This window comes from Zeus faber (assembly GCF_960531495.2).
Source record: "Zeus faber genome assembly, chromosome: 2".
NCBI lineage: Eukaryota > Metazoa > Chordata > Actinopteri > Zeiformes > Zeidae > Zeus > Zeus faber.
This window is the reverse complement of record NC_137189.1, coordinates 3,288,111-3,313,235: the sequence shown is the minus strand read 5'-3', so window position 1 is coordinate 3,313,235 and position 25,125 is coordinate 3,288,111. Positions and strand designations below refer to the sequence as shown.

Genomic DNA, 25,125 nt, shown 5'->3' with positions numbered 1-25,125 from the left:
TGGAGTCGGTTCACGGCGAAGAAAGAAGTGATATAAAATAAAATAAAATGTTATAAAATAAAATATAAAATTAAATAATATAATTTCATAGAATATGATATAAATAGAATTCGGTGGCTCGCGGCTCCTCGCGCCGCAGAAACGAGACGAGGCCTTGAACCAAAGCTGCGTCTGAAGCCGAGCGCGCGAAGGAGCCTGGAGCATGGAGCCTGGAGCCTGGAGTCCGGAGCGTGGTGCATGATGGAGGAGGACAATTTGCATGAAGTGGAGCATTTAGAAGGGGCAGGTACACGGAACGGAAGTCAAAAAATAAAAATAAAAAATAAAATGAAATAAAATAATATATGAATAGAATATATAGATATAACAGGTGGAAGACTTACGATACATCTAACGACCGCTGTCGACATTCTGACCCCAAATCTAGTTTGACAATGTTTTAATAAGAAAGAAACTGAAAGAAAACACAATGAACTGTGAATCAGGTAGTTTACGCAGGACAGTTGGAAGAAAAAACAATATTCCATGCGGGACTTCCTATCATACTCCGGTAGCAATTTTATATGTAGTGCTAAATCTCACATTACAATGAGGGTTTGTATCCATATTTCCTAAAAATATAGTTTGAGAAAGTTTTAAGAAGACAAAAAAACAACAAACAAAAACCCAACAAAAAAACACTTGTATTTGCAATGAGCGGGCTACAGGAAGGAGACGGGGAATGAAAAACCAAAGGAGGCCCCTAGGAACATCGACATTTATGCACAAAAAGAGCTGCGCGGTTGACTTTCCTTAGAAATAATAGTTTGAATAGGTTTTAAGGAAACTGTTGATAGATAAAAAACCAAAACGTATTTGAAATCCGTTTTATTTAGGGGGAAATGCAATGCCTCGGTGTTTGAAATGGGCATATGTGTACATTTCAAAGAACACCACTTCGATTATAAAAAGGAATAATGCTCTGCGTGAAAAGTGGTGGTACGGGCGGGCACAAATATTCAATTTATACCACTAGAGAGCAATAAAACGAAACGACGAGATGTCTGAACATATTTTCATATTGCGCAAGAAACACGTGTGTGTGTGTGTGTTGCACGCACACGCGCGCAAAGTTGCACTCTTTTTTACTACATCAATCTGAAGGCAAGAGCACTTGTTGGCTCCTTTACCAAACATGTGCAGCAGAGAAAAAAAGAATAGGAAATCACCAAGGCTAAAACGGTTTCCTACGAACGCAAACAAAATAAAATACAATCAAAGAAAAAAAAATAAAGAAAATAGAGGAGTCCTATATCCCATGTTCTCCAATTACTGTGGTAATAATGTCAACCGCCATTGTGCCCCTGTTTTGGTGCCTCGCTCCGCCCCTACAACGTTTGTCGTAAACCCGCCGCCGGCTGGAGGAGACCCGGAGATAAGGGCAACTCGTCTCCATCTCAAGGCGAAACCAATCAGCTCCGTGACGCGCACCGAGCCTCTCCTGCGCGGCACGAACGGGTGGAACCGAGCGGGCGGCACCAGGGGCTTGTGGCGCGCTGTGTCCGTCCGGGGGGGGGGGGGGCATGCACACCATGTCCCTGAGCCCCAAGCACTCCACGCCATTCTCAGTGACGGACATCTTGAGCCCCATCGAGGAGACGTACCGGAGGTTCGGCGGCGGCATGGACAACGCGGGGAACCTGTACCGACAGACCCAGGTCTCGCAGCCCGGTGCGCAGCAGCACTCCTCGCTGCAGGGCCACGGCGCCTACCACGTGTCCCCCCACGGCGTCCCGCAGTTCTCCAGCGCCGTGGGGGGCTACTGCAACGGGAGCCTCGGTGACGTAGGGGAGCTGCCGTCCTACCAGGACACGGTGCGGAACGGCGGCCCGGCCACCGCCTGGTACAGCAACCCGGAGCCCCGGTACCCCACAAGTAAGTTCCATATGACTTTTGGTGAAATTCTCCGAAGCGGTCCGAGTAAATGCGGGACTATAATAAACCTTGATGAAGACAATAATAACATTTTTTAATCTATGAATTGTTGCATGGAGCGGCCTTTTTGCTTTTATAAACAAACTTCTACCGAAAAGACGCCTGCCCACCGCCTGGCCTTATGTCTCTTTTCTACAAGTTTCCAGATTCATGGGGACTTCCACCGGGATGAACATGCCCGGGATGGGCTCCCTGGCCGGGATAGACGCCACCGCCAAGTCCATGGTGACGCTCCACACCGCGCCGCGCAGGAAGCGGCGAGTCCTGTTCTCCCAGGCCCAGGTGTACGAGTTGGAGCGGCGCTTCAAGCAGCAGAAATACCTCTCGGCTCCGGAGAGGGAGCACCTGGCCGGCATGATCCACCTCACCCCGACCCAGGTCAAGATCTGGTTCCAGAACCACCGTTACAAGATGAAGCGGCAGGCGAAGGACAAGGCGGCGCAGCAGCAGCTGCAGGAGAGCGGCGGCGGCGGCACCGCTGCAGCGGCGGCGTCCCCGCGGCGTGTGGGCGCGTCGGCTGCGGCCAAGGACGCCAAGGGCTGTCCGAACGGATCCGGGACATCCAACCCAAATCCCACCGTTCACCGGCACCTCCAACAGCAGAACCACTCGGAAACGGGAGGCCACCTCCACCACCACCAGCAGCAGCAGAGCCAGCAGGTGAACCAGCTGTCCTCCTCCACCGAGGAGCAGGACGACCTGTCGCCCAGCCCCCCGGTGGGACTGCACGGGGCGGGGAGCGTGAGCCAGACGGACGCGGCGCTCATCGAATACACCAACAGCATGATCAGCTCCAATTTACTGTACGGGAGGACTTGGTAGCACCGACACGGGGAGCCTGGACTCACGAGGCCGGCGGTGGAGACCTGCGTGCGGGCCCAGGGCGCGACGCACGACGTAGTGTTTTAGGACAATTAAAAAGATGGAATTCAATTCGCAGTTTAAAAAGGTCTGACAGCTTGGCTACACCACCATATCCATAGGTGGAAAAAAAGCGAAAGTCAAGATGTTATTTCAATGTTTTTTGGCCAAAGTGCATTGTGTCGTCCACTATTACACCCAAAAGATGAGGTAGACCAATGCACCACAACTGTATATTCCCGAACTGTACACCCCTAAAAAAAAAAAATCGAAATATTTGTTAATTTTCTGAGTAGAAACGTGATTGCCGCATAAGAAATCCAATCTAATTTTTTTGAGCCAACGAACTTTTTTTTTTTACAAGATTTACAATTTGGCGAAAATGCGTCATTAGTACCATAGTGTGGTAATAAATATGAGGCCTGCGACAGTCTACACTGAAAACGAAAGTCATTGGATCAATAAAATAATCTTCAATTCCTTCAAGGTATATGCATGTTTTAGGTTCTCTTCTTAAAATGTGCATCTAAATTTCTCTATTTCAAGTTGAGAACACCCAAGAAATATATATTTTACTCGTTAAGCATTTTTTTTAAGTTCAGTCCACACAATGTTGCAGCGTTGCTTTTCCAATGTGAAATATCGAATAGGGCAGGGTAGTTTTGTATTTTTGTTATTTCTTTCAAAATGAAACCGAACAGCAAGTACCATGCCTTTGTGTGCTGAAATCAAGTCAAGATGACAAATTTGTTACAGATTTGAAATAAATGTTATTTTCATTCGCTATACACTTGAGACTTGGGCTCGAGATATTTTGCCAAAGGAACCTTTGGGACAGACTGACATTGGTGTCTTCATTCCTTGTATTAAGTTCATTATGTTGGCAAAAAAAATCGTTTCCATAATCCAGAGTGATAATTATTAAATTGTTTGTGCAACAGCTTGTCGTTTGCATCCCAAACAATCATAAAAATTATTTGCCAGATTGGAATATGGCCAAACTAATTTAATAAAAATAATAAAAATACTACAACAATCGACACATTTTCCAGCAGTATGTTTTGTTTTTATTACACAAATTTATGAACACATTGGTGAACTTGGAGCGATCTCTCATAGTTACGACAAAACATACTTTGAGACTGACTTGAGTTTCACTAGTTTTACAGGCAGTGATATTAAAAATCCATTACATACTTCAGTGTAATAAAAAAAAAAAAAAAAGCTTTAAAAGTACATAATTTGAAAAAAAGTCAGCAGCCCAATCTAAAATGACCCCCCCCTTTAAAGTCAATTTCCCTGAATCTAATTCCAATTATACCTTCTTGAGGGTGGTGGAGGTGGGTAACTCCTTCCGGAATTGTAGCCCTGGAAACACAAAATAAAAAAATAGTCAAATAATTGTTCACAACTTTGAATAAAACACAATAAAGTATATAAAGTGCATGTATCAAATACAAAATAAGACAATATTAACAGAAAATCAAAACATTTTAACAAAATAAATATTCAACATGTAACGAGTCAGTTCTCCAGCTCATGAGCCATAATTAAAAATTGAGGTTTTATAAATGTTATTTGTTGCATAGAACAGTTTCTATATGATTGACTTCACTAACTGCTCAAACAAAAGGTAATATTTGTAAAATAAAACATAACCTGGTGCTACATGAAAGGTTTGACACATTTTTCAAGACTTTGTTTGATAAATATACAACTGAAATATGCTTTGTAATCTCATTTTGGCTATGGAGTTTATTTTAAGTTAAATTTGAGTAAAAAACTTTAAGGTAAACATCATTAAAAATACAACCCAACAAACATAAAAACATAAAAGGCGTCTTGGGGCCCGAGGTTGAGTAAAAAACTTTAAGGTAAACATCATATTAAATATACAACCCAAATAGTATGTGTTAATATGAGCTTTGTCATTCAAACAGGATTTTAAAATCATTATTTTAATGTCATCGGTGTGAAGTCAGAAAATAAGGGCAAAGCAGGAGTTTCCACCGGTTAATCTCCCTCATACACAAGCACCCTTAGAACTATTCAACATTTCAAATATGAAGATGATAATCTTGTTTAAAATTGGGATCATCCTTTTTGGGGACACCCTCAAGCGGGACCAGCGTGCAGCAGTGACCTGGTGCTGCTGGGCCCTCTGATGGTTCTGATGCTGGTTGTAGTGGCTGGGTCCAACACCTCCTCCAGCCGAGCGGTTCAGGCTCTGCTGGAAGGCGGTGTGCTGGTCCTGCATGGGCTGACTCCAGCCGTGGCCTCCACCAAAACCGGAGCCTCCACCCCCATATCCACCCGGATCACTGCCGGCACGACCAAACTGATGCCTGGAGTGTAAAAAAACAAACCCCAAAATCAAACAAAAAAAGAATACATTTCAGAATGAAGACACTGGCACGATGTCTGGAAACGTCTTTAAACGTGGATCCTCCTGTAACTAGAGCTGGTTTCATGGTTTTAATAAACCTGCAGCCGAGGGTCTGTGCAGCCGGTGAAAATGTTTCCCACATGCTTAATAAAGGACAGTAATTTAGACAGGACAATTTGTCTGATGGATGTTCCGAGAACAGGTTTAACCAACTATTCCAAAACTCAAACTTTACTTTGTGTCCGATAACAATAAGTTAGTTTGGGGTCACTAGAAAACAATGATTGACATGTTTGAATCATTTTCTCTACTTGGGGATCAATGAGACCAATATCCCATTGCAGTTTCTGGCCGTCCCTAAAATGTATAAGTGGAATCATTTTAGGATTCATCTTAATATGGGATAGAGAATGCTAAAAGTCACGCTTGCCAAGTAGGTTGCTTTACATCATCGCACAATCCCCAGAAGCATGGATATTTAAAAACATTCTCTTTTTAGGGAAGGTCCTAAATGAAATGAAAGACCACTATGGAATTACAAGTCCTTTGATTAACAATTAGTTTCTACTGATTTGGAGAGAACCAATGAACACTACGAAGGAAAAACTGAATTCAGAGTTATTCATTGTTGGAAAAAACCTGGTTTTCGGCAACAAACAGATTTTCTTTTGTATTACCCGAAGTGTGGATATATTGCATGATCAGGAAAATAAAAATAGTGTTCATCCAAGAAGCCCCAAATTGACCTAAGTCAAGTTTGTCAAGCCCCCCCTGCTCACATCCCTTCGCATGCACCCAGGGATGGTACTCTTAAGGGGCGACGCCTCCCGTGCGTACGGGACGACTTATCGTGACAAATTCTGAAATATCGTGATGAATTATGTGGCTCAAAACGGCTTCATCCCTGAAGTGAAGCCAACAGTGCACACCACGTGAGAATAAGAGGGAACATCCACCCAACCACCATCCATTTTACCAGCATCGGCAAGACAATGGGCTGGTCACAGTGTGCAACCCACTATATTAAAATAAGGAAGAGAGAGAAAAAAAAAAAAAAAAAGGCCTTACTGGCAACAATTGAGCAGACACCCCGTCCTATCCCTCATTACTGAACCATGTCACATCCTGGCCAACGCCAGACTTAGAGCGTTGGAATCCCTAATCCCGCTCTCCAACTTACCTCTGCATCTGATTTGGTCAGGTCCTAAGTAGATAAAGAAACTGTTTTCAGTTGGTGCTAATAACTACTGACCCAGGGGTGACGCAGAGCCACAATGGGCCTGGAAGGCCTGAAAAGTTGAACCGCGGAAACCTTATTAGGACTTTGAGAGGTCCAGAGCCACAATCAATAGGCGCCCGCGCTTTGCCAGCAGCCGCAGTGCAGAAATGATACGGCTTCCAACAACATTAGCGACGCCTCATTAAGTTGCACAAACCTCCTTGAGAGAAATTTGTTTTTGTTGTGCAGGCCAAAAAAAAAAAAAAAACAAAAAAAACAAATTCAATAGCAAAGACCCAAACGGCAAAGGCGGCGTACTCTTTGAAAATGTTGGCAATCTGTTTGGGGATTGAGATAGTGAGAAATTAAAGCACCTTCTCATACGTTTGGAAGCCCAACGTGTTACATTCATAGTTTTCCTGCCTGTCAGTGGCCAGCACAATTTTTGTTGTGATGTGTACTATGGGAGTAATAAAAAAATAAACATTTATAGTTGAGACTTGTGTATCTAAAGTTACATTTCCATCTGCAATACTGGCAAAACAAGTTGCAGAACAAAATTAATATAACTGATGTTATTTAATGTGTATCAATTTAATCCATGGTTGAGATCACAACAGGACTTTCACTAATGTCGAAACCATGTTGATGAAAGTTCTTAAAAAAACAAAAAAAACAAACAAAAAAAAAATTACATTCTGAAACATAAAAAAGACAATACCTCTTGATCTCGATGGAAAATGCAAGAACGTTAATTGGCAAGTTTATGCCTAAAGAAAGAAAACAAAACAAAAAAAACCCTCAATCAAGCCAGAAAGCAAGCGCAGACTCACCTTGGGAACTGGGGCTGGTTCATTCGGGGAGCTGCTCCCAGCAAACTCTGCTCCCTGGAATCTGGACAGAACAAAAGACAGCGTTTTCACAAGTGGTTCTGTAGTGAGGTTTCAGCTCTTTTCAACGGACCACGGCCTGGGGGATAACCCCCCTTTCCCAAATCACACACACACACACACACACACACACACACACACACACACACACACACACACACACACACACACACACACACACACACACACACACACACACACACACACACACACACACACACACACACACACACACCTTGTTTATGGACACTGTATTTTCTCTACTTCCTTTATTGGCAAACATTACCAAGCATATTCAAATGCAGTTCCTTTTAAATCCAATGCCTGGACTGAATCATTCCAATCATACCAGATACATATTTGTGATTCACAGCAACAAGGTCAATTTCCTTCAGCTCAAATAGCTGTAAAAGCTGAGGAAATCCTCAGGCTTGCCCATCTGTGAGCAACACAAGCAGAATTTAATGCTTAACGTGGATGCCAATTAGCCCTATTGATTTCAGCCTTAACCTCCAATATCCAAACCAACCATTTCATATCTGCATCTGTGATTCAGAACGGACTGGTTGTAGCGCTGAATAAAAAAACACAACTAAGAAATTGGGCTCTTTCAAACATGGGATAGCGTTAGGCTCTAAGGGGGGAGACTGAGTTGGGCAGGAGCATCACATTTGCATTTCCTGTTCAGAAAATGAAATAAGCATTCAGCCTGCAGCATTGTGGATGCCTCAAGTACCCCGGTTCCATCGATGCAGCCCCTTCACAAAGGCACACTTAAAGAAAAAAAATATATATATAAAAATCCCCACGAACAGCTTCTTCCAGATCCACTGTTGCCAAGGCGATGACCAGCTGCAGGCCTGGGACTTGTTTGTTGTATAGGGGCAGGTCTGGTGAGTGTTTCAAAAAGAGCCGGAGGAGGCTGGGGTGTGAAGAAAGCAACCCGGGTGAGAGAAAGTTGACGTTAACAAATCGCAATGATGTAAAGACAAAAAACATTATATATAATTATATACAGCAAGTGGCGGGAGATTGAACATGTTTTTGTCGCTCGCAGAGAGAAGCCGACGGGTGCCTTTGCATGGGCCAAATGCACAAAGCTAAAACGTTAAATTGGAGCATGACTGAGCTTTACGGTTGACCACAATACAGCAGCAAACTGGCAATTACAAACAAGCAGGCAGACTGCCGGCGACACAATATATTTTTTTGTTTTGGCATTCAATTTTCATGTTTGATTATCTCCCGATAAACAAACTTGGAGTGGACCACCCAGTCGGGCCCCAATTACAGAACCACAGTGTCGCAGACTTCTTAACCGATCGCCGACGATAACTCAAAAGACAGAATTACAATTAGACACCTGTCAATCTCTCTCATTAAGAATGATCTCTAAGTCTATAGACAGACGGAGGCTGACAAAGGATTACGCTTTAAATCCGAAAAACACACCGTATTCACTGTATTAATGTGAGGATTACAACAGATTTAAACAACTAAACGTCTCACTCCGTGCTTTTCAATTAGTTTAGGGAAGAAGAAAATCAATTTGCATTTTCTCATCACTGGGCCAACACGCAGAGCAGTGAACTAACTTTTTATCCAGTAGCCACAGTGGCGGATAAAACCCCAAAATCTGACAAGATCCCAAAAAGAGGGATCTTATTACACATCCCGATGGCATAGCGAGATTTCGTGCCAGGACCAACAAATTCGGGTGAATCCTGTGGCTGGGAAGAAACTGAAGGAAGAAATGACAGCTGGATTCTTGAGGCCAAAGCACAATAGTACCCAAAACACGTTAAATTCAACTTTTGTTAATCTCAATTTATCTTGCATTAAATACAATTCTTAATGACAAATTAGCTTTGTCTTTTGGTTATGTTGGGGTGATGTATCCTAGCCTCCTATGCTGAGACTATGGCAGATAAACAGGATTTAGGTATGCATTATTCCATTCTACAACAGTGGCCAGTATAATAGTAAAAGTGACTCGGGTGGGGAGCGGAGCAGTGGTGGGTGGCTGAAAACGTTACTTTTCTGCCCCAGTTAAAATTTGGTGTCAAGACAATAATGGCCACCAGCAGCGTCTCCCTGGTTGGTTATTAAATACCAGCTGGTTTCATTGTGTGGAACAAAGCCCCTCAGCACGTTTCAGAGCCCGTGTGTTGACACATCACGGCAGGAGGTAGCACCGCTGCCAAAGGGGGAAGTTAACTTTGGTTTCAACCCTCTTCAGACAGCATCACACATCCAATCAAATGCCATCCTCCCGGATGCTTTCATCAGAGGGGGGCCACTGTGTCCAGCAGGGCCCACTCGACAGTCTCATTATCAGCCCTGCTCTACCACAACACTAATCAGCAAACGGGGGGGTGGTAAGAACCCCCACCCAACCAATCCGTGAACCCTCCCCATCACCAGCACAAAAGCCCAGTAGAGCAAAGCCCACGATGATTACTGGCCAAGCAGAGGATTGGTCCTGAGAAAGGGTTATCTGGACAAAAGCATGCTACAGAATAAGGCCCACTTGTCTGGTTAATCACATTCCTTAGGTTGGCAATATTAGGTTTTGCCGCCATCGGAGCTGGTTTTAACATCAGCATAGATTGGTAGGCTATTCTGGAAATCTCAAAAGTTGCCCGCCTATTTATGTGCATGGAAACAAAAAAAAAAAGTCACATTTAGAGATGGGCAGAAAATGCAAAAAAATAACATTTTTGCCACTGAAGGCAAATTTCAAAGGACAATGTCAAATTCAAACGGACTTTGATTGGCAAATAAAACAATTCAAAATTTTTCTCCTAGTTCTGCTGACGGGAATGTGCCTCTAATGTAGGTCAACAGTTCAGTTAAAAAAAAACCCCCCAAAAAACAGGTGGGGGGCATAAACTACAGATGGGCAATGTAGAACATTTACACTGATTACTCGTATTAAAATAACCATTTCCAAACTCACCCCCCTCGGCAAAAAAAAAAAAAAAAAAAAAAAAAAATTCAAGGCCGCTAATTGGCAAGTTTAACATCAAGAAGGAGCCGGGGGGGGGGGCACTGCACACCAGCACAGCCTAAAATCCCTATTTGCATCAAGTGCCACCAGAATAGCCCAGACTCCCCCGCACGCCATCAGCAGGCCGATGAGATTATTCATCAACTTGCAAATTGGCACATCAAAGTCAAACTGGAAAAGTGGCGTAAGAGGACAGCGGGGTGGAGGCCAGCGCCCAACAGGAGACCATGATTATGAGCTGAGCGTGATTATAGGCCCGCTCTCCATCCATATGTGGCCCGCCGTTCAAATATCCCCTATGCATGGGGGATGCCTCCCCTAAGCGGGGGGCAGTTAATTGTGTCACAATAATTGTGTCTTGAAAGGCACACTTTGCCAGCTGGGTGTACGCACTACGCATTTTACCACCTTTAGCCCAACAGGGTATTGATCCTTACAAGCTCAATGTCTTGCTTAGAGACTGGAGCAGAATGCAGGGCTGTTCATGAAAATACACCTGCTGTTGAAGTTTCAACGCAGTTTCCTATAACCAGAGGGTCACTTTCACTCACAGAATTTATATCTTAATAAATATATATTATAACTGTTTATAACTCATTAAATTGGAACTTTCTACCCCATGGTAAATCAACAAAGTTGCTTTTAATCAGTTCATGGTTATAGCTTTATAGAGGGCAGAGATGGGATGAAATTTGCATGGTGGAAACAAAGAGCAAATGTGCGTTTAGGGCAGTGGTCTCAAACTCAAACGACCTGGGGGCCACTGACCAGGTTGTCTTGAATGGGGCTGTGTTGAACTTCAAGGGAAACCTTGCCCGTTACTTTTTTTTTTTTTTGTCTTGTTTTCTCCTGCAAATGAGTGAATTACCTCGTAATCCTGTTATAAATAGCTCTCTTAGGATTTGATTAATTCCGTTTCATATTTTGAAAGCATTAAGTACATTGGTGTGGATTACTTAAGCGTGACTTAAAAAGATTATTTGCGAGCCAGATATATCAATATATCATCAGCATGTTACCACCCCACCACATTAAATTGTCTCTGAGCCCTGATGTGGCCCGCAGGCCTGTAGTTTGAGACCCCTGCTATAGGGATCAAAGAAACTTTGAACAGTTAAAATTGTCAAAGGTGGAAATACGACGTGAAACCAAAGGTGAATTTATTTTACACACTTTACAACATGGGCGGATAGGGCTGAGAAATATTGATATAATCTTGATATCATGACGTTGATCATGAGGCTATGAAGGTGAATGGCAAGATGGGCATGTTTTACCTATTAAATGTATATAGAACATAATAAATTCCATCGGCATTGTGCGTGACATTCTGAGTTATTTTTCTGACCACGTGTCAGTACCTACTTTATAACATCTTTGTTCCACTACAATATTAACATTTCAATAAAAATGTATATTTTGTGGTTGACCAAAGCATGTGTATGTGTTCCTTACAGTGATAGGAGGGTTGGTTGCCTCTGAAGTGTTGAGAGCGGTACTTGTCTTGTTGGTAGTGACTTGGCGGTGGAGCATTGCTGTACTGGCCTCCGCTTCCTCCTCCACCACCTCGACCTCCGCCTCTGCCCATGCTGTGTCTGCAACACATAACAAGACACAGAGTTAGGATCATAGATTCACCGATAACTTCCTTTTCAGACTGCGGTATTTTACGATGCCCTCACTATTGGACAGTTTCTGCTATGAAAATGCAATGAAAAGAGATTTTCCCCCAAATTAATAGATCATACATTTTGAGTACCTTGTGTCATTTTTCTAGATGGAAGATGAACCTGTAGCGATATTCACAAATACAAAACGGAACTTAATGCAACTATATCCTGATACACTTGTAACAGGCTCTGGAATATGAGCATTTTTACTAGCTCAGTATAGGACCAGAGACCGTATCGGTATCTGCACATCCCTATTTAGACCTAATATCGAAATATCATAACACATATTGTTCAGAAGCACAACATTCAATTTGGTCGACAAACTAAAAGCTCCAAATCCATTTAATTTAGTCAGAACAGCGTCATAGATCGCAATCCTTGGTAGCATCATATGATTTTTTACCATCATATTAATAATGTAGGAAATGATCCATGCTTTACACATTGAGCCGCCCCGGGAATAGAACTGCTGGTTCTCTAGCCCTACACTACCCATTGATGCTCAGAGAATGGAGCCTACATTTGAGTTGCATTTATTTCCTTACCCCATCCATTGATCTATGAAAGACTACTAGAAAGGAACACAAACACAGTAAATCTGAATGTATGTCGCACCGCTTCCATGTAAACCACAAGCAGCTCCATTCCTTCCTCAGTTCATCCCAGGCTTTTCAAGTCGCCAGTCTCTGGAGCACCTGCCTGCCTGGCACTATCAAGGCAAGTAACTGCCTGAATTACTGAATTAGGAACTCGGTCCACCAGAAACAAAATGGAATACAGTGGTTTTGTTTGTTCTTCAAATCTGTGCATAATTAATTCCTAAACATGCTTTAGTTCGACTGAGCCAGATGTTCAATTATTCGTGTTTCATAATGATAATATCTACGTGTGCAAGAGAGCGCTCTGAGCATAATCAAGAATGGGTGTTTAAATGGGAGTCGTTTTGGGGGAACAACAAGCCTTTAAATACATTGTTTAAAAAAAATATATAAAGATTTGAGAAACAAACTTATACAAGATTGCTAAAGGCTGACTGACAGATTGCAACCCTGTTCAGGTAAATCCATGGTTAGGGTTCATGAGATTTAAGCTTCAAGAGGCCAGGGCTGTTTATTAATCTTGAATTCCTGTTCAAGTCACTTGATGCCATCTTTCAGCGCTCAAGATCTGTTAAAAAAATAACATCTGCGTAAAGCCAAGAGCATTTGAATATGTTTTTTTTCTGCCCAAAATGTAGAAGATGACTTTGCTAAATGGACTGACCAGATTCGTCAAGAGGGGGGTAAGAGCAGGCGTAGGTTTTGTTTAATTTAAAATGGTTATTTCTTGTGTTTCTTACACAGTACATCTACATATAGTCAACTGACTCTGACCAGTGTTTCTTTCCACAACTTTTCAGTCGCCTGTGGAATCATTTGAAATACTCCTTTCCTCAATAATTCAAGTTAATCCATGAATGTCCAGTTCAACAACATATAAGGAGGTGGTAATTATGATGTTTTGTGATGTATAGAAGCGCTGCAGACACTCACCCCAGAGCCCTGAAGCCAGACTGGCCCAGGTGGGCCGGCTGCCTGTTGGAGTTGAAGCCTAGTTGGGGTCTCCACTGGCCGCGGTTCCCCGCCTCCCAGTCTCCAGGTTTCAGAACCTTAGCTGGGATCCTGCAAATGGAAAAAAAGACAAAAGCAATGGAATAAAGTTCTATTTTATTGTTGTTATATTGTGGAGTACAAGTGGTTAATTGTGTGTGACAATTACAATTAGGGCAGTACTCGACTGAGAATTGTCGAGTTGGTTGATTTGGTTTCGGCTCTTCATTACCAATATTTGGCGGAGGCGGGCTATATGTAAGATAGGCGGCCGCCTAGAGCCATGCCAAGGGGAGCACCGAGAGGGAGCGATTGCACAAACAATTTTTTTTTTTAATTTTAGATGTTAATGTTACCTATTTTATTTATATATTCTAATAAATATATTTAAGGATGTTGGTTGAAATCATTGCCCAAGAAAGGTGACTGAAAAATACTTTCTCCTCAACAAGCACCCTCAGACCATTGCCAGGGATCCAAGGTTGCTTTCAAACTCAAAAGTTTCAATTGGCTTGCCTCCTCGGCAGTTCAGTCTCATGGTTAATAATTTAAAAAGCAAAAAATGCATTATACTAAATGTGAATGTAATTAATCAATCCACATCCCCAAATAAACATATTCAAGAATTTCGCCATCTCGCCACTGGCTTTCACAGTACAGTCTTTAATTTGTTGTGCAATGAATGCAGTATGATTTTGAATGTTGACAGTCACAGGAACGTCAACAGTGCTGTTGAGAGTTGATACGTATAGGTTTGAGGGCCAAATTTGAATGTTGCTAACATCTGGAAAAGCTAAAATCCACACTTCCAAAGTCAAAAGTCTGTAAATAAAAAACAACACTAATTTGATCAAGCTTCCCTAGGCCTTGAACAGCAGATAACTGTTGTACAGACCAGTTCCAGTTCTGAAAACATCAAAGTTTATGAATAAAAAGTAGGGTTTCGGTGAAAATTTGTACATTTGTTCAGTCAGTACTCCTTGGTGAGCCCAAATGGTCAACTAGTGGTTTGTGATGTGGGTTTTCACCATTTGTTTAAATTAAAATGTACAGAAACGGGATGCCATATAATTGATCAAATAAAGACTTGTTGCAGTTGCTTTGTTCTGCTAGAAAGAAAATATATTACATTTGATGATGTGCATTGTATGCTTGTTTCCAACATAGGATAATGGCTTCTGGTATACCCTCACTATTTTTCCATTGAGACTCAACTGGTCAGAATAAAAGACTAAAAAGAAGAGAAGGCTTGGAAAATAAAGTTAATTAAAGAAAGACCCACCACTGCCACCACTTACTTTGCTTTAGAAAGGATAACTGCCTTGAACACAAAACCTTCTGCATAATGTGGATCCTTGTACTTCACCCTGGGAAAGAAAAAAACCCATTTCAGAGTCAGAGAAAGAATAATAAGCAACTTTCGATTTGGATTTTTTTTTAATTGATCCCAGATTAAGCTTTAGCTATGGCTCTGAAAAAGCACAAACACATCTATGTCTTTACATTAACCATAATCACTAAGAAGTACAACTTTGCGTGGCAATTTACCAGATTAAGGATTGAGCAGGTATTGAAATCAATTTAATTTGTTGGACATCAAATTTGGGAACAGATCCAGAAATATTAAATATTTTATTAAACTAGGCTGAAAGAAACACAAAACCAGTTTCCATGTTCAGGAGGCCATTTTCCTCCTGAAATAGTCCTTACCCTATTGCGCTGTTAGTCATGATGTCACGCAGAAGTGGAATAGGAGACTCCACTGGCCTGAACAACGATAGAAATCAGTTAATTATAAATTATGTCGTTGAAGTTGTCTTACTGTATGGGGAAAGATTTTATGATATTAACAACAGAACTTGATGAAAATGTAAAGCAGAGTTTGTGAGAATAGCCACTACTTACTTATCTGGTAGAATAGGGTCTTCATCAAGAGTTAATGTACCTTGGATTCCATGGCAGAGCTCTGCAGAGATCTCAGTGGCCTACAGTGGACACAAACTAGGAGAATCAAGCAAGGGGCACAGCAATTTTACCAGCATCTATATCTTAATACCCCCCGTCAAGGAGCAGTGGTTTTCAATTAAAAAATAAATGAATAATAACCTTGACTATTCGGGTAGTATCACTGAGATAAAATAGTTAAACTAGTTGGTAGCACTAGTTAAAGCAGGGGTGGTCAAACTTTTTTCCAGTTAAGGCCAGATTAATAATTACAGCTGTGATACAATTCTAGAGTTACTATTAACAATTACCATTAGATCCCCCCCCCCCCCATTTCGAACTACATTCGCAATACAGGACAAAAGATGCAAAGTCCGTTCTGATGGAGATTTCAGTTGCATTGGGCTCCATGTGTTATGAGATCAGTTTGGAAACTGGCTTGCGTTTTTTGTTTCCTACCTCCTGAGATTCTGCACTGTACAGCTCCTTGATAAAGTCACAGAGGGGGTGGGACTTCCTGACAAACAGCACATCGCTGCCCAGGCTGTTCCTTCTCACTGATAAAGACAAACAAGGATTGCAGTGGTCAAAGAAAATTAGACAATAAATCAGATTAAATGGACCGACAGTGAAATGACACAAGGAAGGAGGTAAAACATAGATGATGTATCCAGCAAAGCGTGGGAGAGAGATGGATTGATAAATCCAGAGATTTGTAATATTGACACATATGCCTACTTGTGTAATATTTTACATTCATCACACGCATTCATTCCCAATTTAATAAATACAGAAGGGGGGGACAAGGGATGATAAAGATTTTTTTATTCTGACCAGTAGCTGACCCTCGTTAACCAGTCATTAACCGTTATCAGACAATATTAAAATATTAGGGCAGTGTCCACCGAAAACAAAGTGAATTACGCTCGTTATTGTAATCAGGCTTTACAAATTATAATTACGAATAAGGTGAATCATTAATATTTTTATATGTGAAGGCAGCTCTCCCTGCGCCCCGATCCAATGTTATCTGATTGCACAGCCGGAGGGCTGTCCCTCCAAATAAAACAACTACAACCAGTGTGTTTTGACTGTTTTTATTTTCTTTTATTTGGAGGTACTTGCATTCCTCCTCAGTGCTTTAAAACATTTTTTTAACTGTTTAACTGATAGTATTAAATCGGTCAAAATTCTTATTGTTGGTTAATTATTAACAAAAGTACACACACACACTTAAGGGGGACAAGTACATTTAGAGGCACAGTAAAAATGTACTTTAAAAAAGGTATTGGCTGTAACATATTGAAACTACATAAAACTAAGGATGCAATTATTTGTACAAATCCTCCAGAACCATAATTAAGACACCAGTGTAACGCGTAATGACTGTGGGTGTGTGTTTACTGTGTGCATTTGTGTAATGTAGGAGGATTCGTTGGTCCGCGGTTTTTGGCAGGAGACCAAGTTTACAATGATATCTGATTTTGTTCAAGCCAAACATTTTGCATTCAAATGGAATTAACAAATCTGACAAAAGAAATTATGGAGATGCGCGACTTACCTTCCTCTGTTGTGAGGTTCGGATAGACGTCAGCAAGTGCAGCTCTCAGCCTGCGCTCGTCCACAAATGGCAGCAGAGCCACGCCTACATACACAACAGGACACAAAAGGGAAAGAGGGCGGTTTCAGTCCACATTGCAATAATTTACAACAGGAGAATAACAGTGTGTGAGTTGAGTGCCGTAGTTCTAAAGGAAGTGGCTGGGTTTTATTCGAGTCGGTGTACAGATAAATTAAGCTGGGATGCCAGCTGAATTCAATTCATCTACCTGTTGGGATAGAACACTACAAGTGACCAGGAACTGCCATATGCCGGGATCAAACTACACAAATTCAGCATCAGGCCCGAATATGAACGTCAGGAATGGCGAACGGCATCTTTACCCGGTGTAGTGTTACATAATCACCGAACAGCCTGACGAGAAGTCCAGCATGTCAGAATTGTTTGTATTTTCCTGCTTAGTCCAACAAATGCTGAGTGCTCTCTGGCGCACACACCTGTATGAGAAAGACGGATGCTGGCATTGCACCAGGGACTTTCAAATTGTTCCAAAACCCCAATAGTCAGAAAAATGTCCCATTTTACCTGGGGAGGTCCGATTAACATCATTCTTCATAATAATTAACCATGTGCTCTGGGCTCGTCGAGAGACGGGGGCTGTGTCCCGGCTCCGTCAGAAGGAGCCAAGTCTGTCCACAATCGCTTTTTCTTTTCAAAACACAAGTATGCCAGCATCACACATAGCACTTCTGTAGCCAGGTTTGTTGAAGTGACCTATGAACTCACCTAACGATGATTGGTCTGGGTCACACACACTGGTGCGCACTAGCCGTCTGAAGTCCTTGGTCTGTGCTAACAGTATCATTTATCCCATCCTGCCTGATTCCTCTACAGCTTCCTTCATGCTGCTCAACACCCGCTCCTTAAATAATAAAGCACTACTTATCCAGGACAGTGAACTTGATTTTCTATGTCTAACTGAGACATGGCAAAATCAGCAGGACTTTATAATACTCAACCAAGCCACTCCCCCAGGATATGTGTACCTTCAGAAACCCCGCTCCGTAGGCTGTGGCGGTGGGCTGGCTGTCATTCACCGAGCTGACATCCGGGTCAAGGAAATTCCAACACCGAATATAACATCTTTTGAGTGTATTCGATTCTCACTCTCTGGGTCATCTGGACAACTCCAGATTGTCCTCATATACCACCCCCACAAGGCCTCCACCACCTTCATGTCTGAGCTTACAGAGCTATTGTCCTCTGTCTGCTCCAAGTCCCCATCTACCCTCCTACTGGGAGACTTCAATATCCATGTGGACTCCTCCAGTTGCAGCTTTGCTGCTGAATTCCTGTCACTGTTGGACTGTTTTAATATCATCCAGCATGTCCAAGGCCCTACCCACGTTAAGGGCCCCTTTTTGGACCTAGTCTGCCCCCCCCCTCTTTCTTGTGCTATGTTCAAGATTCTTGGGAGCAAACTGTAATTTGTGACTTGTCTTCCTTGAGTCTCAAGACACAGTTTCCATTTTGTGGAAACTGTGTAAACCCCCCCCCCCACCATTTGCAGTGCCTGGACCTGGCAGTATCGGCCCATCACCCCGTCCTCTACACCGTCCCTGTCCCCCTGCAGCGCCCTGGTCATACAATGACCTTCAGAAATATTAAGTCAGTGGGTGCGCCAGCTCTATCTTACCTGCTTGTGACCCACATGGCCCTGGCTCCCTCTGACACCTTACCGGACAGCCCCGTCATCCACTATAACACTGCTCTATCCAATAGCCTGGACCCTCTGGCCCCCCTTAAATCCTGTACTGTATGCTATACCCGCCCCACCCCCTGGTTCACCACTGACCAACGCACCATGAAGGCCACCAGTCGTCGGTTGGAGCGGCTCCACAAGCGAACTGGCCTCACCGTCCACCGTCTGGCCTTTGAAGGCCATGTGCGTGTCTCCAAAACCAAGATCAAGTATTACTCCACTCTTATTGGCTCACAGCAAAACCACCCCAGAACACTATTCTCCACCATAAACCGTCTGCTCCACCCCGTTGCTGCCTCCCACACCGCTGACCTCTGCACCAAGTTCCTGGACTTTTTCCAGGTTAAAGTGGATACCATTCACCAACAACTCCTGGTCCCTGCCCCCTCTCCTCCCAACGTGTCCCAGACACTGGGCAGTGTGCCCTCAGCTGCCCCCCTCCGCCCCAATGCTCTTCTCTCTTCCTTCTCCCTAGTGGATGCTTCACTAGTCTTGAGGTTGGTGACCAAAGCCAAAGCCTCCACCTGTTCCCTGGACCCTATGCCAACGGCGTTGGTGAAGGCCTGCCTTCCTACACTCTGCACGGCCATCACAGACATTAAACAACTTCTCCCTAGCATCTGGTACAGTTCCCCCCAGTTTCAAAATCACTCCCATCCTAAAGAAGCCTGGACTGGACCCTGTTGATCTCAACAACTACCGGCCAATCTCCAACCTTCCATTCCTCAATAAGGTCCTGGAAAAGAGCGGTGGCTGCCCAGCTCGATCAACATCTGTCCACCCATGGGCTCTACGAACCCCTGCAGTCACCTTACAGAGCACACCACACCACAGAGACTGCCCTAATCAAGATCACCAACGACCTCCTCCTCGCTGCAGACTCCGGTAACATCAGTATTCTCATCCTCCTGGACTGCTCCGCTGCCTTTGACACCGTTTCCAACACAATCCTCCTCAAACGCCTATCCGACCTCCTTGGCATCACTGGTACAGCTCTCTCATGGTTTCAATCATATCTATCAAACAGAACTCAGAACTCCCCCCATGCCCCAGTCAACCATGGCGTCCCTCAAGGCTCTGTGCTTGGTCCAATACTCTTCATCATCTACCTGGTCCCCCTTTGGCCAGATCATTCGTCACCATGGTTTCAACTTCCACTGCTACGCTGATGATACACAGCTTTATCTCAGCACCTCACCATCCACTAAGCTCTCCCCACAGTCTCTGGTCAACTGCCTCCATGCCATAAAAACCTGGATGACAACTAACCTACTCAAACCCAACAGCTATAAGTCAGAGCTCATGGTTGTGGCCCCAAAGCTGCTGCTCCGGAAGGTTGGAGATCTCCTCCTCCTCCTCCTCATCAACAGCTATTCCATCAAAACATCTCCCAAGGTCTGCAACCTGGGTGTTATCCTGGACTCTACCCTCTCCTTTCAGTCTCACATCGAATCCATCACCAAGTCCGCCTTCCATCACCTCAAAAACATCTCCCGTCTCGGTCCCTCGCTCTCAGACTCCGGGGCCGAAACCCTAATCCATGCTTTCATCTCTTCCCAGTTGGACTACTGTAATGGAGTCCTGTCCGGGGTTTCCAGCAAAGCCCTGGACAGGCTCCAGTATGTGCAGAACTCAGCTGCCAGGTTTCTCACTCACACCAAGCCCTGGCAGCACATCACCCCCCACCCTCATCCACCTCCACTGGCTCCCGGTCAAGTTGCGCATCTCCTACAAACCCCTCCTCCTCACATACAAATCCCTTTACGCAATCGCTCCCCCAATACCTGTCCAAGCTCCTCCACCAGCGACTCCATCCCGGAACCTGCGGTCCGCAGACATGGATCTGCTGTCCTTCCCCCGTACCAGACTATAAACTTTCGGGGACAAGAGCCTTCAGCGTGGCAGCCCCCACCCTCTGGAACTCTCTCCCTGCTGTAATCTGTAACGCCCCGACTCTGGACACTTTCAAGACAACCCTCAAGACCCACTTTTTCACCATGGCCTTTCCTCATTAGTTAGTTTTAGTTAGTTTAGCTATCCCTTTGTTTTGTTTGTTCCTGCACCTCTCTCCCTTAATCTGTTCCCCACCCCCCCTTGCCCCTCTCCTGTAAAGCGACCATGGGTCGTTTGAAAGGCGTTATATAAATCTAAGTCATTATTATTATTTAGTACTTATAGTTTTGCCAGTCTCCTGACCAAGACCTGAAGACTTTATGGCACCACCACCGCCTAATCTGTCAGTGACGACGTGAAAGACAAAAAAATATTGTGTAGTCTCGTGTAGATGTAACAGTACACAGTATGTTATCCAACCATTCTTTACGCCCCCCATTGTTCAGTACGGACATGTGCGCAGCGTAGGGGCACAGCACAGTGTGCTCTAAGAGCTGCTTCTTAATGAATCCACTGTTGGAGCTCCACCGGCCACGTCAACCATAAGGGGCACCGCGTGGAGCTGCGCAGCATTTCTTTATTTTTGCATGAGAGGTTTATTTTTATTTTCAACTGTGTGCGGCTATGCAGCCTTTTCAATAGTAACAAGATAAAACTACATAGAAATGTGTTTGTAAAGAGTGCAATCAATCAAGGTGACCAGAGGGAAAATAAACTCCGGCAATGGCCGTGTCCCTCTTTATTACGAACATCTCTTCAAATACTTGTAGTGCCGTTCACCAACGATCCGATTCGTTTGAACGGCTCTTTTGTTGTAACAAAGGGAACTGAGTCCCGCTGGGTGCTGAGCCGTTCGTTGTTTTGCCAAGTTTTACAGTTTTATGCTGTGTTTGTTTAAGTTTCCCCCTCTATGTAAGAGAGGGGGTGTGGTGGATGGGATGGCTTGAGCAGCCACACTTGACACTCGTTGGTTGGGCTAACGAGCGGCAGGTTTAAAAACCCCATCCACACACTGACTTAGGATAGGAGCTCTGTCATGACATGTTCCATGTGCTCTTGGCTAATTCCATCTAGCCTTCTCTCTACAATAAACTGGTGTTAACAACCCCCCGTCGTCTGTGTCTCTGTGCCGGAGGTCCCTGAAAACGTGTGGTGGCGAAACTGCCACAGGGGGAAACATCAATTAACTTGAACCCCCCCTACAGTCATACACACAGAATTACACAATTTTATGGCAGACTACTATAAAAACTTTTTTATTACACCTTTTAACTTAAAAAAAATAAAAAATAAATTGTAAAAATAAAAATGCCCAAACTGTACAGTTACCGTGGCCCCAAAACCGTGACAGATACCAAACCCTGAGCCCACTGTACCGTTGCATCCCTAGTGCCTATCTGTTCGGCTTCATTGGAAATGTAACGCTTAATGTAGCAGTTCAGCCAAACAGGGAATAGAACCTCACACCCTGGTAGTGTTAGTCAGAGGCCTATCTGTTGAGCTGCACCCCTTCCGTTGAACAACACAAGAACGTACAAGAATTCCTCCAGGCGAGGTTTAGAGCTTGAAATGTTCATCACTTTTCAAGACTGTGACTCACCTTGCCAAGCATATTTCTTTCCATTCAGATCAATGGCGAAGTCATCAGGGTAAAAGTCAATGATGGAAGAATCCTAATAAAAGTAATGAGATATGAGGTGGAAACAGGTAGAAATACATTTAGTTGACAAACTGACAAACATTCTATTATTTTTGAACCCCCATTATCTTAAGACTACGTCACAACATCTTCAGTGTATGGACCATTTGTCCATAATGAAGTCTCTACAGCTATAACAGCCTCCTCCTCAATGTTCCAGAACTACACAGGGATCAAACGATAAAAAATTTACTTACAGGACTGGACATGAGTTCCCTCCAGGACTCGGGCAGGAAGTTTCCACTGGCAGCAGGAAACACTCCCATCAGCTGCTCCAGCGGTTTGAACTGGACATGGGGGGGGGGGGGGGGGTTCCCACAAGGTTTAAGTCACAAGTTGAAAGGATGGTGATGACACAAAGAAAATATAGACAGCAATAATGTTTACTCTATCGTTTTTCTTGACACCCCCTAATTGGATGTAGGGATGGATTTTTTTTTTTTTTTTTTCCTCATTGATTTATTTACTTCTTTGTCTGAATAGAACCATCAACAAATAAAAAGGAACCCTCAGTTCCAAAAGCAGAATAATATCTCTCTCTGAGCCGCAACTGTTTTTATCAGGTCAATATAGGTTTAAGTATCGGAGTACAGATCAAAATATAGGGAATATAGAGTCCAGGGTCATCAATTTGCTCTTACCGGTTTGGTATCCGTTTCAAACTCTGTGAACATATCTTTAATATCTTTGAAGTCAGAGGCAAACGGGGCGTAGTGGAAAGGGAAATACCACTTCCAGGAGGCGCAGCCCTGTGGAGGAGCAGATGAGCATTTGAGTGGAGTGTGACATGAGATGACACTGAAAGTATTTCATAGGACAGAAATCCAACATGCAGAATTAGAATCCAACGGATCCACCCTGCTAAGTGCCAAGAGTGCAGGCTGTTGGATGTGGTGTAATTTGTGTGGAGAATGTTTTCTTGGCACACAGATCCATTAACAGCAGTTGAGTATCATTGAAACACTAGAACATTTCAGTTACCAGTACTCACTACTTTTTTATTGTTATGGTTATTGTTTAGTTTTGCAATTCAAGAAATCAGTTATTTAGTTACGTTTTCAAAAAGCAATCCGTTACTGTTAAAATGTATTTTGCGGTTCCTTGTTGCCACAAAAAAAAAAAAAAAAAAAAGAAGAAAGAATCTGACGCATTTGCACCACGGTTTTCATTAGAAAATACTTTGTACCGGCCCACCAGTCGTGGAAGATTTGAATGTCCCAGGCAAATGGGAGAAGTTCTGGTCAATATTATCTGCATTTATTGAGCTTAAAAACAATTGATAAGTAGCCTATATAAAGAACGACATCAAGGCATGTAGGTAAATAATTTATTTTTTGAAAAGTAGGCTACTTTTGCTTATATATTACAGATATTACGTTATACTTATGTCCACTCACCGGCCACTTTATTAGGTACACCTGTTCAATTGCTTGTTAACACAAAGAGCTAATCAGCCAATCACATGGCAGTAACTCATTGCATTTAGGCATGCAGACATGGTGAGGATGACTTGCTGAAGTTCAAATCGAGCATCAGAATGGGGAAGAAAGGGGATTGAAGTGACTTTGGTGCCAGACCAGGGCTGGTCTGAGTATTTCAGAAACTGCTGACCTACTGGGATTTTCACGCACAACCATCTCTAGAGTTAACAGAGAATGGTCTTAAAAAGAGAAAATCTCAAGTGAGCGGCAGTTGTGTGGACAAAATGCCTTGTTGATGTCAGGGGTCAGAGGAGAATGGGTAGACTGGTTTGAGATGATAGAAAGGCAGCAGTAACTCAAATAACCACTCGTTACAACCAAGGTATGCAGAATACCATCTTTGAATGCACTACACCTCGAACCTTGAAGCAGATGGGCTACAACAGCAGACGACCACACCGGGTGCCACTCCTGTCAGATAAGAACAGGAAACTGAGGCTACAATTTGCACAGGCTCACCAAAAATGGACAATAGAAGATTGGAAAAAGGTTGCCTGGTCTGATGAGTCTCGATTTCAGCTGCGACATTCAGATGGTCGGGTCAGAATTTGGCGTAAACAACATGAAAGCATGGATCTTTTCCTCCTTGTGTCAACGGCTCAGGCTGGTGGTTTACTGGTGTGGGGCATATCTTCTTGGCACGCTTTGGGCCCCTAGTACCAATTGAGCATCGTTGAAACGCCACAGCATACCTGAGTATTATTGCTGACCATGTCCATCCCTTTAGGACAACAGCGTACCCATCTTCTGATGGCTACTTCTAGCAGGATCATGCACCATGTCAAAAAGCTCAAATCATCTCAAGCCCCCTACGGTTCAATACGCACACGTGAACCTTGGTATTTACGTTATCACGGTAGAAGTCGCCTGGACGTGTGCCGTAAGTGTATGCTTCCTTCTGTATCCACTGTTGGGGCTCCACTGGCCACGTCTGCCACGCAGAGTCTGTGCAGCATTTATCTATTTTTGCGCGAGGTCTTTTTTCCCCAGCATTTAAGAAAAACATGAGATAAAACTACATAGCAATGTTTTTGTAAAGAGTGGAATCAATTTAAATGTGTTTTATGTGAGCCAATATTGTACCAGTAACCATAGCGTAAGTCATAGCTTACACAACATAAATATTTTGGAAGCTATGGCTTGTGTCATGACATTTCACTGCATATATGTATGAACGTATGTA

General features: G+C 43.3%; 2 protein-coding genes across 2 annotated transcripts in view; one reads left to right on the top strand and one right to left on the bottom strand.

Moving 5' to 3' along the window:
• Nucleotides 1–1,571: 1,571 nt before the first annotated feature.
• On the top strand, nucleotides 1,572–2,796 carry nkx2.4b (NK2 homeobox 4b; the record flags this gene model as incomplete). The annotated part of the gene is made up of 2 exons (XM_079996846.1): nucleotides 1,572–1,914; nucleotides 2,114–2,796. The coding sequence occupies 2 exons, from the start codon at nucleotides 1,572–1,574 to the stop codon at nucleotides 2,794–2,796; spliced, it is 1,026 nt and encodes a 341-aa protein (XP_079852972.1).
• Nucleotides 2,797–4,043: 1,247 nt separating this feature from the next.
• Nucleotides 4,044–25,125, bottom strand: part of xrn2 (5'-3' exoribonuclease 2) — a 45,225-nt gene continuing 24,143 nt past the window's right edge. Inside the window, exons 19-31 of the mRNA XM_079996523.1 lie at nucleotides 23,103–23,210; nucleotides 22,659–22,748; nucleotides 22,363–22,435; nucleotides 17,108–17,191; nucleotides 16,006–16,103; nucleotides 15,508–15,587; nucleotides 15,313–15,369; nucleotides 14,901–14,969; nucleotides 13,546–13,674; nucleotides 11,796–11,935; nucleotides 7,274–7,334; nucleotides 4,979–5,180; nucleotides 4,044–4,203 (exon numbers count right to left, since the gene is read on the bottom strand). Coding sequence (XP_079852649.1) covers nucleotides 4,141–4,203; nucleotides 4,979–5,180; nucleotides 7,274–7,334; nucleotides 11,796–11,935; nucleotides 13,546–13,674; nucleotides 14,901–14,969; nucleotides 15,313–15,369; nucleotides 15,508–15,587; nucleotides 16,006–16,103; nucleotides 17,108–17,191; nucleotides 22,363–22,435; nucleotides 22,659–22,748; nucleotides 23,103–23,210 — 1,254 coding nt within the window. The 3' untranslated portion in view covers nucleotides 4,044–4,140. The remainder of the gene's footprint in view (nucleotides 4,204–4,978; nucleotides 5,181–7,273; nucleotides 7,335–11,795; nucleotides 11,936–13,545; nucleotides 13,675–14,900; nucleotides 14,970–15,312; nucleotides 15,370–15,507; nucleotides 15,588–16,005; nucleotides 16,104–17,107; nucleotides 17,192–22,362; nucleotides 22,436–22,658; nucleotides 22,749–23,102; nucleotides 23,211–25,125) is intronic.